Genomic DNA, 16,097 nt, shown 5'->3' on the forward strand with positions numbered 1-16,097 from the left:
AATGAAATATTTCAGTAAGGAGCAGAAAACACAAAAGGAGAGATCTAAAGCTCATTGGATCCTGTTACACACAACACAGCTCTGGACAGTCACTGGAGCACTATTAATTTAGCTCTGTGAAGAAAGTTCCACATTCAGGAGACTAATAGATCCTTTGAGCAGTAAGCTAAATACAGCATTCTGCATATCATATTTACTACGGTATAACAGGAAATTTATATTGCAATACTAAGACTTAACAAAATCTGTTTTATGTTTTTAGAAAATATGTTAATATTGCAAAATGACAGATTTAAGCTTTGAAAATATATTTTAAATTCTAACTTAAAGGCATCTTAACAAAAAAATTAAAGTGAGAATATTTCTGAGTCAGGAGAATAATCTTAATGAAACAGTATTAACATATATCTTTTATAAATAATAAGGGTAATATATCTGATTGGAACATTATGAATAAATACACAATTTATGAATAATTTTTATATTTCATTCTATCTTAAACTTAAGATAAATTATCTTATCATAACCCTTTAAGATGACTTAAAATGAAAATAAAAAGGCCATTTTATTGTTTATTTTAAATTACTTTATGTGAAATTTTATATTTTAAATACCTAATTATAATAATCCGATCAATTCTAGCTCACTAACATTAAATATTCATTAATGTTATATTAAAAATCAATAAAATACTGTATTCCTTTATATATGTATAGTACTAAAATGTATTATTGGTAACAAAAATCATCTTGACCACATGTGTTATAAGAATATAAAGTAGAGATGAAACTGTATATACAAATTCCACTGCAATATTTCAAGAATTAATTTTCTGGAGGCCATTCCACACAAACACAGGAAGAACTGCAAACTCTGTTTTGTAGATTGGAAAGAAGATAAATACACCAAAAAACAAAATTGGGAAATATGTATAATAGAACAATTTAAACACGGTACTCCAAAACTCCAGTTGGTAACTTGACCAGATATCCACAGACTTCTTTTAAATAAGCCGTGTGCCATATGTTTTGAATGCTGAAGCTTGAAGAACTAGTTGGAAGTTTTTGCCTTCTTTTTGCCACTTCCCCATCCACCACTGAGCTGCACAGGATTGTCTCGGAATGATATACGTTCTTTCTTAGAAGGTCTTGTATTTGTGATCATTGGTGCAAGTATTCCCTTAATTGAACAACCTAGACAGTGATATTAAATGTACACTTTCACTTAACATGATCCAAGTAAAATTATAAAGAAAGAAACATACTTCAGTCAGTAATAGGCATTTGAAAACTCTTATGCTCTTCAAGTTTAACAAAAGTATCTTTGTTGAGTTTATTTTTGTTTGCAGAGGAATATAATCAAAGATTGGCAAAAATTGCGGTTAGAGTAAATGAAAGGAACTGACTAAAAATTAAATACATGTAACAGTTGCCTTTTATATACATATTCAAGTATCCCTGGTATTTCAAGACTATGAAATGATCAAACCTTTTAATACATCTGTATTCATATTTATATTTTCAGTAGCTTACATCTTTATAAATAAAACATGTAACTTTTAATAAATAAAGCATATATTATAATTTGTCTTAGAAATCATCCTATGAAATTATTGAGTTAAGGTCTTTTCAGAAAAAAAATGAATTCTTGGTAAAAAAAGGAGAGTACATTAGATCTAGAATCTAAGGGTAGTCATGGGATACAGTCTGGCTACATGAAGTAGGGGCCACCACAGCCTTTCAGAGCCTTGGTTTTATGAAAGAGGGAAATAACATATGCATTCCTGGGTGGATGTGAATAACGTCTCTCCTGATTATTGTGATGAAGGTGGTAAGATGGCAGTCATTTTTGTCTAGAGGTGCTATAAAATGAAAGAGATGATTGTTTGCATCAAACAGGTTAGAAATTATACATAGAAAAGGAGCAAAAACTATTAGACTCAAAAGCAAGTAGTTGTTGCAGGAATGGACTTGTGGAATAGGCATGTTTTATTCCATGAGACCCTAAGATGCCATTATCAAGAATACTATTAAGGAATTATGATCATCTGCTTTGAATCTCCTGAGGATTAAGACAAGCGAGCACAGGGCTGTATCTGTGGGGAAAGGGTTTGAAAAGCAACAGAGTGAGGCATTCCAGGCTTCCTCAGTCCTGGCTTGAGGCAAAGGTTCAAACCACACGATTCTCCATTGTGATGCTTTTGTGTTTGAGTACGTTTTGAGAAAAAAAAAATCTCCTTTTTTAGATTAATACCTTTTCAACTAAAATTTTAAATATCTTACAAAGTATATATACAAATAGAAGAGTTAGCAATTTCCACATGTGGAAACTGGTCTGTGCTTTGAAATTTGTATAATATGATTATGAATATGCACTGTGGATATTCAGTTTATACTTAAAATCTCTTTAAAAACAGCGTATTGCATTTTGATTTTTAGTCTTAATACCTATAGAAAAACAAATTCAAAGAAGTTAATGAACTTTTTTAAAAAGGAAGCATATCTTACTTTTAGTTTACAAACAGAGCATTTATGGAAAACAGAAAAAAATTAAAAACTATTGTTTTAAGAAGAGTGTGCAGGGCTGAAAGAGGCTGTTGCCTCTGGCTACAGGCCCCAAACTGCACTGGAATTGCAGATGGATAAGCTCAGGAGTACAGAGATCTTAACAACTGCCACTCGTGAAGGCAATCATCTCAGCACACAGTAACCACTGACAGAAAGGACCACTGAAGTTAGTTTCCACAAGCAGGCCACATTTATCCTGTGTAATCTGAACTCTTTTAAGCAACAGAAATATTACTGGGCACAAATAAGCGTTTCCTATGTGGCATACTAGTGGCTGAAAAAGTATTAAGGAGTTGCTTCCCAAAAACTTATCCTTCTACTTGTTATTTATGTATTGAAAAGATACAATTTGACACCCTCCCCCATAAGAGAATGAAATGTCTACTTTGGTCCTTAAAATAAATAACAACAACTGGAAGAGCAAACCTACATCTAATCCCAGCACTGATGAATAAACTATTTCCTGGATGGCAAATATGTGTTTATGAAAATGTAAGTAATACACAGGGAGAAGGTAGTAAGAGCCAAGTATCTGAGAAATAAATAGCTCACGGGACACCTTCATATCATCATTCAGATGAATGCATTTAAGATAAAAATGGAGATTAACAAAACAGTAAGAAGATCTTCACAAATGACTAATACAGATGTTTTGTTCCAGTGGAGAAAGCAAAGTCAAGTTCTTTCCAAGAATTATTCATGGGAATGTGTGCAGTAGAGTACTCTAAAATTTAATTCAATAACACAGTTCACTATGTGTTAACAATATGTCTGATGAAACTATCTTAATATAAAATACATTATTTAAGGGCTTTATTTTAATATAAGCTATTTATTTTAGAAAGAAGGTAATTTACATGAAGGCAAGGTTACACTTTCTATACAAACTACTGAGATATTTATAGATAATTGTATGTACGTCTAAAGTAATTATTTTAAAAACTGAATTGCACTCAAATAAACTTTTTAAATACCAGTTCTCAATTTTTAACATTTTAGGTGTTTCTACATTATGAAGGGTTTGTCTAATTATTAGGAATTTATTATATGATATATATTTTTACCTTATAGTACTTATCTTTGTTACTTTGAAGCTGCTGATAAAATTTTAAATCTTTTTATACTTATCTATACTGTAACCTTATACTTAAAGGGACTGTAAATTTTCTTGTTTAGAGTAAATTCCTCAGCAAATAATACTTGTGATTTATAAAGACATTTCTTGATACTACAAGACAGCTTTATGCCACATTTCAAATGTATTTTCAGTGAAATAAAAATTCCAAGGAAAATTATTCTTTAACAAACACTTAAGTGAATATATGATGTTTTTGCTAAAGTGATATTTTAGGCGTGGCTGAAAGCTTGTTTTATTGTTTTGCTATGTGTAAATGAACAATTATAGCAAGTAATCAATATAGCTTAGTCTCTCATTGCATTTAGTGATTCCTTTTGTTATCATATAAACTCAAATCACTAGATATATAGAAAATAAATTGAGGAGTAAAAAACCATATCTCTGAAGGAATCACATATTGGCATTCATTGCAAAGTCATTACTTTGTCCTATGATTACTCTAGAAATGAAAAAAGAAAATAAAAAGCAATTTAATACGGTCAATGTATAATCATTCTAAAATTACTTACCCACATGAAAACAAAATTGCAAGAGAATTTTGCTTCAAAAACATTGATATTAAAGTTAGACCTACTGATGGGTTCCTGGAACAGAAAAATTATGACTGAAAGAACTTTAACAGCGTTTTCCCTTTGCTGCAACATTAGTATTATAGATTTTATATTTTTTCAACAGTCTGCTGTATATTTGCAGGTGATCACAGAAACCGTCCAGCCTCTTAAATATGTGCTGAAAGTATGTCTACATGAGAAGAATGCTCTTTTTTAAGAAGTCACTTTGCTCAATCTGTGTTCTGCTCAAGATTTGTTCTGCTCCTTTAAAAAAAATTTTTTTTGGTTGAATCCTTGGTTCTTTAACAAATGTCAAGGTCTATATATGCTGTGTTTTGATAAGTAATTTAATATGTAAAATGCTTTGAATGACTCTCCTGGTATTTATATAAAAACTGTTAAACGGGTCAGAATAGAAATCTCATGATGTATAGAGTAATACGTCATTGGATTTCCATCAATATACCCGACACTATGTGTCTGGATGTAGAAACTATTTCAAAGGCCTTCCCATATTGTATTACTTAGCAGCAGATACAGCATAAGTAAAGCATGGAGAAAAAAATTCAACATTTTAATGAAAGTGACCAGAACAAATTTTTAGCAGCAAAGCATTTACATCAATTTAAGTGCAATGAATTAGTTACATTGGGCAAGTTTGGGGTTGAGGTAGATAGTACAGTATTTAAATTTCAGTCTCGTTTCGAGACTATGCGATATTTATCCTTGAATGAGAATCATCATTTATGGTGAGCTTTAGGTAGAAAATTTGAAAATATAATACTGACGGTAAAAATGAAATAAAAATACATAGGTAGCTTATACTATGATCAGATTTTCTCTATGTAATTTTATTCTTGAGATTTTTAGATGTTTTGTATCATAGATAAAGATTTTTAAGCTCTCTATGTGTTATAAAATATCAATAAAAATTTGCTTCTCAAAATTTCAATTGAACAGTGACAATTATAATTGTTCTTAATATTTAAGAGACAAAAAGTGAGAAAAATAGGTAAATTTGGACACTTGACAGTCACAAAATATACACAGTACTTGTTATCAGTCTTAGTAATCAAGATGTCTATTTTTTTAATTTTTCCTTTTAATTATATATTTACATTGACATGTATAACACATATAATTTGCTTTGAACATGTACCTTTATTTTTGAATAAATATTCCTAATGAGCATAAACGCTCAATATCACATAGAAATGGGCATCTTATTTTGATAGATTATTACTCTTGCTTTATTCCTTTTTTGTACTTTAGATAGTAGTTATGTATAATTGATCTGGAGTCTAATATTTGGGACCACTTTATAATATGTACTTGTTTTCTTTGTTCTTATTATTTTTTACACAATTTTTACACTTTTTTTTTTTTACTTCTATTGATTTGTTCTAAAAGAAAAAACACCTCATGGCTGAATCTGCACAGACAAGGCTGGCTAAAATGTGGTGTCAAAAATGTGCTAAAAGTATTGTCTTGCTCCTATGAACTCTCTCGTTCTTATAATAATATTATTCAACATTGTTTTCATTTTCCCCCAGAGGCCTGCTTTTTTCTTTGAGCAATTTTTTGGGGGATGTAAAATTTAAATACACTTTGTGATATGTTGCAGAACTAGACTGCCCCTTCCTCATGTGGTCCTCAAGCTTACTAAAATCCTTCTTTCCATTGATACAAGCTATTCTATATAACTCTGATCATTGTGGTTTTCTGATTTCTCACTGACATACTAGATATATACTGGGCATTTAAACTTATAGGTTGCCTAGGTAATAGAAAGTGTAACTCATTAAGCAAGGAAGTGGAATTTTACAATAATCTGTCACTCATTTTCTACTGCATTCTGTTGGTTCCAAAAGGATTTCATAAAAGTTCCATTTTTTTTTTCCAGTTTGGAAAAGGTCCATTGCCAAACTCTCCAATAATTTTTTTTTAAATGTCCTTTAAGGATTCCATTCATTTTACTATATTTAAAACTAAGTTTCTGTAAGTCTTTTGTATCTAAGGAATATGGTATCGATAATGCAAATACTTGAAAGCAGTCTTCGCTCCTCTTTTTCTCATGTTAATTAATTTTGCCAAAGGAAATTTTTAGCAAAAACACACATTTCAAGTTCTCAAATGTTTATTGTATCTTTTAAATGTAAACATTTAAAACTCAAATTGGATTTACAAGATTACCAGGGGTCTTTGAAAGCTTTAATTTAAAAAATGTCCCTGAATTCACACGTTCATTCATCATGTATTTGTCTAGTGTATATGCTGTGGCAGGCATTCTTTTATTCTTGTCCTTCATGGAGTTTTCTTGTCAATTTTATTCTAGGAGCCAAATAATATTAGTAACTGTCATATCGTAGTTGCTTTCCATGTGACTCTATTCTCCAAATTTCATCTTTACTGTTCTCATCTGGAACTTGTATAAAACAAATACTTATTTCCACATTCCCAGATAGTGAAGACTTGTGGATAGGTTTCCCAAAAATTTTTCATGGAAACTTTCATTATCCCTTTTCATGCTTATTAGTTCTTAGCAGGGAGACATTTGGCAACAATAAACATGACTAGCCTGAGGATTTATTATATTATTGCACTTCGGTTTCATTCATTTGACAAATGCATTTCACATTTGACCGTACCCATTTATTTTTGCACCACATTAGCTAGTGTAAGAAATTGGTTTGAAAGCAACAATAATAATAACCAAAAATAAAGCAGAGTAAAGCAATTTATTTAAGAAAGAAAGTTCTCAGGAAGGAATGGGGTAAGAACTAAAATATTACAATTAGGAACATGGTGCTTTAATCTATTATCAATAGAGCATGCATAAATCCTGTCCTCAAACATTTTAATTTTTTTTTTTACAAAGAATAGATGTAGCTGACATATGTACAAGTAGTTTTCTCACATGAGCATGGATGAAATTTTTCTTTCTCTGGGTAATGTCATTTCTGTTGAAACTAGCTACTGTTTCAGATCCATAAACATTATTCTGTGGTTAATAATAACTGTTACATTTAACTGTGCCTGGAATCACTGTTGACTATTTCACTAAACTGTTTCAGACCTTGAAATGGACAGTGTCAACTTGCTGAAGAACATTAAATTAACAACTATTTATTGTATGTCTGCTAAGTAGTAGACTTTTAAAATTTATGTATACCGCATGAGTTCACTAACCATGTAAATGTGTTCTTAATGTGATAGTAATTACTTTTTACTACCCAGTTTGAGTATTGGTATATTTTAAGTTTTTAATCATTAATCTTAATGTGTTTATTTAATTGATTGCCAAAGTTTAAGGATAAAATATCAAGACCTAATAAATCTGTATTTTAAAGTCCCTGACCAATCATTTCAGACTTAAAAAAAAAATCAGAGTTAATAGTTTAAGCAAAAATAAAAAGGAGCCAGGAGTGGTGCCACATGCCTGTGATCCCAGTACTTGGGAGGCTGAGACAGAAAAAAAAAATCACAGGTTTGCAGCTATTCTCAGCTACTTAGTGAGACCCTCTGCAACTTAGTGAGAACCTGTTTCAAAAATAAAGAATAAAAGCTGGGCGAGGTGGCACATGCTTGTAATCACAGGACTTGGGAGACTGAGACAGGAGGGTAGCACAGGTTCAAAGCCAGCCTCAGCTACTTAGTGAGGCTCTCAGGAACTTAGTGAGACCTTGTTTCCAAATAAAATATAAAATATGTCTGGGAGTGTAGCCTGGAGGTAGAAGACTCCTGGATTCTGTCCCCAGTACCACAAAAAATAAAGAAAAAGAATGTTTCTGTGTTCTATGCTCAGTACTTCAAAAAAAGAATAAAAATTAAAAGGAGTCTTAAAGTTTACATTTTCACAGTACCAAAGACCAATTTTTTTTCTTATAATTTTATAAAATGTAGCTTTTTTTTTTTTGGTGGTACTTGGGTTCCTGGAAACCCTTCTACCTCTGGGCTACACTCCCAGACCTATTTTATATAAATATATAATATTTATATAATACATATTATATATATATATATATATATATATATATATATATATATATATTTGGCAGGGTCTCTTAAACCAGTGAGGTAATCCTCCTGTCTCCGCTTCCCAAGCGTGGGGATTACAAGTGTGCGCCACCACGCCCGGCCTAGTTATAGGTTTTTAAAAATTGAATTCAATGCTGAAGATAAAAATACAGAGGAAGAAACTCCCCAGATTTGACTAAGTATAGAATAAAATTGTTTAACTTGGCAATGATAGTTTATAAGACCCAATCTTTTCTTTGTTTTTATCTGTGGAAAAATATATTTTCTGAAGTGAATCTATTTAGTAGAAAATGTGAATGTTAACTTTAACATCTTCTGCAATATAATTTTACAATTGTTATAGTAAATATCAAGTATTTTAGTAGAAGATTTTGTAGGCAGAATAGCATGACTCACAGTTATATCAAGAGTTACAAGCATTACCATTATATACATATTTAAGCATCTCTTTATTGTGCATGTAGCATCAACAAAACCCCAAATTTTTATCATTAAATTTGCTAACAATAATTTGTGTATTTCCCATATTGTCTCATTACACATTTGCTTTTCAATTCTCTGCCAAAAATGTTAGCTCATTCAAATAACTTTATTGAAAACGCCATGCTGAAGGGACAGCAGAGCTATCCGTGAGCTACCGTGTGCTAGGCTCTAACCCCACTTTACTTTCGCTGTCTCTCTCAGTGTGATTACCACTTTGCAAGATACCTGTCACTACCCTCACTTTAGAAATGAGGAAATTCAGGCAGTGAAGTTAAATTATTTGCCCAAAGCTAAATGGATAGTAACACAATTAAAACATGGCTTTACATGACTAGGCTTTACTGTAAATAAGAAATTTACTGTAAATAAGAAATTCAGTAATACAGTATGCCGCCAGAACCACAGTGCCATAAAGGAAATCATTAGAAAATCAAATGTGAGATGGATATCTGTTGTTGCAAGCCTTGGGATGAAATAATTTGTCCATTATCTATAAAAATAAAGTTTTTATAGATAATGGCCTATAAATATAAAGTTTTAAGAAGGTATTAATTTCCACAAGTGAGTGATTAGAACAAAAAATATCTATCATCTATCTTGCCCCAACACGATTTATAAAATTATTTTATCAAACACTTTTAGCGCCGGGCGTGGTGGCACACGCTTGTAATCCCCACGCTTGGGAGGCGGAGACAGGAGGATCGCGCAGGTTCGAAGCCAGCCCCGCGCGCTGGTTTAGGAGACCCTGTTTCCAAATAAAAATGTAAAAATAGGTCTGGGAGTGTAGCCCGGAGGTAGAAGGGCTTCCAGGAACCCCAGTACTACCAAACAACAAAAACAACAACAACAACAACAACAACAACAACAACAACAACAACAAAACACTTTTTCAGACTTTTTTGTGTGCACTGGAGGCCCAACTCAGAGGCATTCTACCTCCACACACTCAGCCTTATTATTTAAAATTTGAAACAAGTTCTCACCAAGTTGCTCACAAAGTTGCTGAGGCTGTCCTTGACTCTCCTCCTGCATCACCCCCTCCTCTTCTTCAGACTTTTAAGTTCATTATTTAACTCACTGGCTTCTTGATTACCCCCAAAAGTCTTTTGGTAAAGTGAATTTACCAGAAGTTCTAAAATTGTTTAACAAATACTACTTGATATTTACTATAACAATTGTAAAATTATATTGCACAAGATGTTAGAGTTGACATTCACATTTTCTACTAAATAGATTCACTTCAGAAACCATGATTTTGCACAGAAAAAAACAAAGAAAAGATTGGGTCTTACAAATTACTATTGTCAAGTTAATAGAGCACTGGCTCTATTACATAAATATACACTTTAATAACACTAAGCGCAGTGTCTTCTTTGGACCTTGCATAGACAGAGAATAATAAAGTCTTCTGCACATAATTTCCTTTAATATCTGAGAAAACAACATTAAAATTATAGAGCTATCTGGACTTTCAAAATAAAGGCTAGGTACAAGAGAAAATGATATTCTAACTAATTAGTGGATAACTGAATAAAAATTCAATTTATTCCCTTTAAAATACACTTTCAACAATGCACCAATAAAAAATAAAATACACTTTCATTCTATATTGAAAAACACAAAAGCAAGAGTATGAGTAAATATAACTTACATTCACTTTTTAAACATTGTATGCAACAAAAATTAAGGTAAATGTAAAATGTCTCTAATACTTAGTGAGAAAATAATGTATTCATAAATGTAAGTTATGGAATAAAAAGGACCAGTAGGAAGTACAGAACTGCCACAACAGTCAAAATGCTAGTTAGAGATCCTGGAGCTTTGAAAACAGGAAGCTTCAAAGGTGACATATATTAGAAGTAGAAGGAAGAAAGTTTGGCTAGCAAGAAGAGTACAAAATGGGCAGGTAAGTCCACCAATGAAGCATTAGTAATAAATTAAATTTTACTTTTAGTACAAATGGTAATGTGGCAACGGTTAAGAAGTAATCTTCTCTCTCCGTCTTGTGTTTGTATGTTCCATCTGTATTTTTTGACTTAGTATTTTATGTTAAATTATAAGCTTATGGTCCAAATAAAAACCATCATAACATAAAAATGTCACATAATTATGGTTTTCTCATCCTGTAACAATAAGGCACCATGAAGACAACAGCATGGATTATAAAACTGATAAACAAATTTAGTGAAGTGTCTGGATATAAAATCAATCTTAAAAAAAAAAACAGAAGCTTTCCTGTATGCCAAACATAAATCCAATGAAAAAGAAACCTAGAAAATACTTCACCTCCTGATAGCCCAAGGCGGTAAAATACCTCTACAAGGAAAATTATAAAACATTGAAAAAAGAAATCAGAGACCATAGAAAATGGAAAAACTTTTATGCTCTTGGATAGGCAGAATAAATATCATCAAAACTACAGATTCAATGCAATACCCATTAAATTACCAATGTCATTCCTCACAGACATAGAAAAATCAGTCCTTAAATTTGTTTGGGACAACAACCACACACAAAAAAACTAGAATAGCCAAAGCAGTTCTCAGCAACAAAAACCATGCAGGAGGCATCATAATACCTGACTTCAAACTATACTACAAACCACAGTAATAAAAACAGCATGGTACTGGCACAAAGACAGGCACATAGACCAATGGAGCAGAATAGAAGACTCAGAAACAAATCTCCACAATTACAGCCAATTGATTTTTGACAATGGGGCCAGAAACATACACTGATAAAAAGATAGCCTCTTCAACAAATGATGTTGGCAAAACTGGTTAACCGTGTGCAGAAAAATGGAAATAAACCCTACTTTCTCACCCTGCACAAGAGTCAATTCAGGATGGATCAAAGACTTGGAAATCAGACCAGAGATGTTCCAGCTCCTTAAAGAGGGCATAGGTCCAACACTGCAACCCATAGGCACAGGTAAAACACAAACAAATAAACAAACAAACAAAAAAACACATTCTCAACAAGACCCCAAAGGCACAAGAAATTAAAAGGAGGATCAATAGGTGGGAATGCATTAAACTGAAGAGCTTTGGTATAGCAAAGGAAACTATCAAGAACCTCAAAAGAGAACCGAAAGAATGGGAGAAAATATTTGCCAACTACTCCTCCTCCAATAGAGTACTAATATCTAGAGTATCCAGAGAACTCAACCCACCACTAAAACAACCCCCCCAAAAAACAATAAAAAATGGGCAAGCACGAGCGTGGTGGCGCATGCTTGTAATCCCCGCGCTTGGGAGGTGGAGGCAAGAGGATCATGCAGGTTTGAAGCCAGCTGCACTGGCTTAAGAGACCCTGTTTCCAAATAAAAAAGTATAAAAATAAGTCTGGGAGTGTAGCCCCGAAGTAGAAGGGTTTCCAGGAACCCCAGTACCACCAAAATAATAATAATAATAATAATAATAATAATAATAATAATAATGAAGAAGAAGAAGAAGAAGAAGAAGAAGAAGAAGAAGAAGAAGAAGAATCACGTGAATTAAATAGCCACTTCACAAAATAAATTCAAATGGCTAATGTCTAAAAATGTTCAACATCGTGGGGCGTGGTGGCGCACGCCTGTCATCCCCGCGCTTGGGAGGCAGAGACAGGAGGATTGCGCAGGTTCGAAGCCAGCTGGGCTGGCGTAAGAGACCCTGTTTCAAAAATATAAAATAGGTCTGGGAGTGTAGCCCGGAGGTAGAAGGGCTTCCAGGAACCCCAGTACCACCATAATAATAATAATAATAATAATAATAATAATAATAATAATAATAATGTTCAACATCATTAGCAGTCAGAGAGGAGCAAACAAAACTACCCTGAGATTTCCTATAACTCCAATTAGAATGCAACCATTAAAACATAAACAACAACAAATGCCCATTAGCCTGTTGAGAAGTGGGAACTCTAAAGCACTAGCTGGCTTCTTAATTGGAGTTTTTCTCTCACTTTGAAAATGTGTTGGGACACTGAAGTATCAACTAATAAATATTTACAGTACAATATTATTAAATCAGATCATTCCCAGAGATGTATTGAGTTCTAGAATATCTTTTGAATTTTTTAAAGTTCAACCTGATTTGATAAAAGACCTGTTATTTCTTATGTTTGGGAGAATTTTCTAAACTTTTACTGGAAAACATTTACAGAAAATACTTTTCAGCTGGGCGTGGTGGCTCACTCTTGTAATCTTAGTACTTGGGAGGCTGAGGTACGAGGATTGCAGGTTAGGGGCCAGCCTCAGCAACTTGTGAGCCCCTTTGCAACTTAGTGAGACTCTGTTTTAAAATAAAGAATAATAAGGCTGGAGTTTAGCTTGGAGGTAGAATGCCCCTGGGTTCAATCCTTAGTACTACACACACAAAAAAGAAAATATTTTATTTTTCCCCTCTCGGTTGATTATGCTTAGCTAAATTAATGAGGAACAGCTTAAACAATGTTTCAAATTAGGATCATTAAAAAGTATTCTGTAATGAAGCAAATTTTCATCTACAAGTGTGATTTTCTTAGTGCAAAACGTCAAAAGTAATAGCTTCTGTTACTTTTTTTGGGGGAAATTATCATATATGAAAAGTTTTGTTATAATTTCAGAATTATGGCAGTTGAAAGCTATATATATATGGTCTTTGGGCTCTCCTTTATACTCATTTCTTTCCTCCCCTTCCCACAAGAGTGTTTATTTTGCATCTATGTATCTATCTAGCATTATCTATTTCTATTCAAGGTATTCCCACCACAATATTCTCTTAATGGACAAACAAAACCTTAAATACCTTATCCAAGTCTAAAAAGATTATACATATGAGAAATGAAGTTTAAATTCATTATCTGATTTACTCTAAATTTCTCCCCATTATGCTAGGATATCTCTTACTTGCTAAATTATACAGAAGTTGCAAGTGATTTAGCCAATATTGAAAACAAGTAGGTGAGGAGTCAAATGAGGACTATAAATCAGGTTTCCCAACCTGCAAACACACTTACCAACACTACCCTCTCTATAACTTTGCTTATAAATGCAATTTGTTCACTAATCACCCTTGCTTTCTTGGTACCTTATAATTTCAATGTAGTGAAACGTATATTTTATTAGGCTTTATTCTGTTAATAGTTTTTCCTGGTTAATGGCATGGTTTCAAGTGCTGTAAATAGCATATAAAACTTTGCAGAGAGAAAGAGTCAGGTGTGGTGATACATGCCTATAATCCCTGCACTTGGGAGGCTGAGAGAGGAGCATCGCAGGTTCCCAGCCAACCTCAGAAACTTAACAGAGGTTCTCTCAACTTAGTGAGATCCTGTTTCAAAATAAAAACATGAAATAGGGCTGGGGGTGTAGTTCATAGGTATAATGCCCCGGGTTAAATCCCCAGTACAAGAGAGGAAGAAAGAGAGAGCAAGATAGAGCGAGAGACAGAGAGCGAGAGCGAGAGCGAGAGAGCGAGAGCGAGAGCGAGAGCGAGAGAGAGAGAGAGAGAGAGAGAGAGAATTGGAAAGCATTTTTTTGCAATTTTAATCAAATACTGGAACTTAATTTGATTCAAGCTGTGATTATCTTCTAAAGAGGCAAAACCTGAGTCCAACTTACTTTTTATAAAGAAAGATGTTTTTCAAATACTTATAATTTACATGTATATAAATAATTGTGTTCAGAAAGCAGTAACTTAGTGCATGCATCTATATCCACTATCAACTTACTGTCTCCTAGCAATAAATGTACCTTTCACTACATGATTCATGATATAGGAATTTTATTAAGCATTTCTCTTTGTAAGTGAGAACACAGTTCATCTTTCTCAGAAAACTATGCTGGTGAGACATTGCAGGAGGAGGCGGCTTTGGAAATGTTGGCCTGGGTGGGGGTACGTGAGGCCTTATGGGTTGGAAGGCTTGTCATGCAGCTTACTTGAGCTACAGACTTAACACAGTATTCCCTCTGCAACTATGCAGCTTTAGCTTTGCAATAATCTGTGTACCATCTTCTCTACAGGAAAACCAAATGCTTCTTAATTTTCTGCCCTTACCAGACAGGGCACATTCTCACTGCATGCCTAGACTGCTGACTGCCAACCATCTGACCTCTCTTCCATACTCTGGACAGTTACCTACTGTTTGCCCAGTCATGTCAGATCAGCCCAGCCATGGCCAGATCAGAGAACTTCTCTGCTACTTGGTGGCTGAAATATACTTTTATTAGTGAGATCTGAAACATTTCTAAGTTTGTCCTTCTTCAGTGATCTTACTCAGACCTAGGGAACCATAGAGAATTTATTTGTATTCTTAAAGCTGCTCCTACAGTAAATAATGCTTATATTTGTCCTATTGGACCTCTGGTATGATATCTATCTCTTGTTTGGACTCAGATAACCATAGCAATGTTTATGCAGATCAAAAACTTTGTGATGAATAGAAAAATGGTCTTGATCAAAACTTTCTCTCTCATGGAATGGTACAGAGTCCCCAAGGAGCATTTGATAAATATGTTTGAATGAAAAAAAATGACAAAATTGGCTTCTTCTAGCCTAGATATTAGAAACTTGGATCTCATGACTCAGTTGTTTGAAGAACTCACATGAAATAAAATCCTTAACATATGAATAGATGTACTTTAATGTTCATAAATACCAGGATTTGGGACAAGTCAAGTGCCCTTATAAAAGCTATAGTATATGCTGCTGAAAGTCTACTAAACCTTATAAATTCCTGTCAGTATATCTGCCTTCTACTATGAGGCAAAAGAATGTCAAATACTCTCTTTCCTAGCTCTTCTGCATCTAAAAGATGAATATATATATATTAATTAAATATATATTAAAGGGCCAGAGAGTAGTTCTAGGTACCTACAATCATTTATTAAATCCCTGCTTTCTGGGATATACTTTATTTATTATTCATTTATTTAATTTTGTGGATCTGGAGATGGAACCCAGGGGCATTCGACCTCTGAGATACATCTCCTGCCCTATTTTGTTTTCTTTATTTTGGATCAGTGTCTCACTGAATTGCGGAGTGCTTCACTAAGTAGCTGAGGTTGTCTGCGAACCGCGATCCTCCGGTCTCAGCCTCCCAAATGCTCGGATTACAAGAGTGCACCACCACACCGGCTCTGGGATATACTTTAGCAGAGTAAGAACGATAAACCCCCAAATTAGTATGACACTGTTGTAACTAATAGAATCTGCAAGGAAAACTGTTAAGGACTTATACAAGAAATTATCTTCCCTGATAGAGGCAAGTCCTTCAAATTCCATCTTCATGTAGATTAAAATTCATCATATAATGCTACTTCTAATATGTGACAATGTTACTTTAATATCTATAACC

General features: G+C 33.4%; 1 protein-coding gene across 1 annotated transcript in view; it reads right to left on the minus strand.

Moving 5' to 3' along the window:
* Positions 1–1,050: 1,050 nt before the first annotated feature.
* The window catches only part of LRRIQ1 (leucine rich repeats and IQ motif containing 1), a gene marked incomplete at both ends in the record, with an annotated part of 216,869 nt that continues 201,822 nt past the window's right edge, over positions 1,051–16,097 (minus strand). Inside the window, one exon of the mRNA XM_080704824.1 lies at positions 1,051–1,193. Within this exon, the coding sequence (XP_080560950.1) occupies positions 1,051–1,193 (143 nt within the window). The remainder of the gene's footprint in view (positions 1,194–16,097) is intronic.

This window comes from Muscardinus avellanarius, assembly GCF_963383645.1.
Source record: "Muscardinus avellanarius genome assembly, chromosome: 11".
NCBI classification, from domain to species: domain Eukaryota; kingdom Metazoa; phylum Chordata; class Mammalia; order Rodentia; family Gliridae; genus Muscardinus; species Muscardinus avellanarius.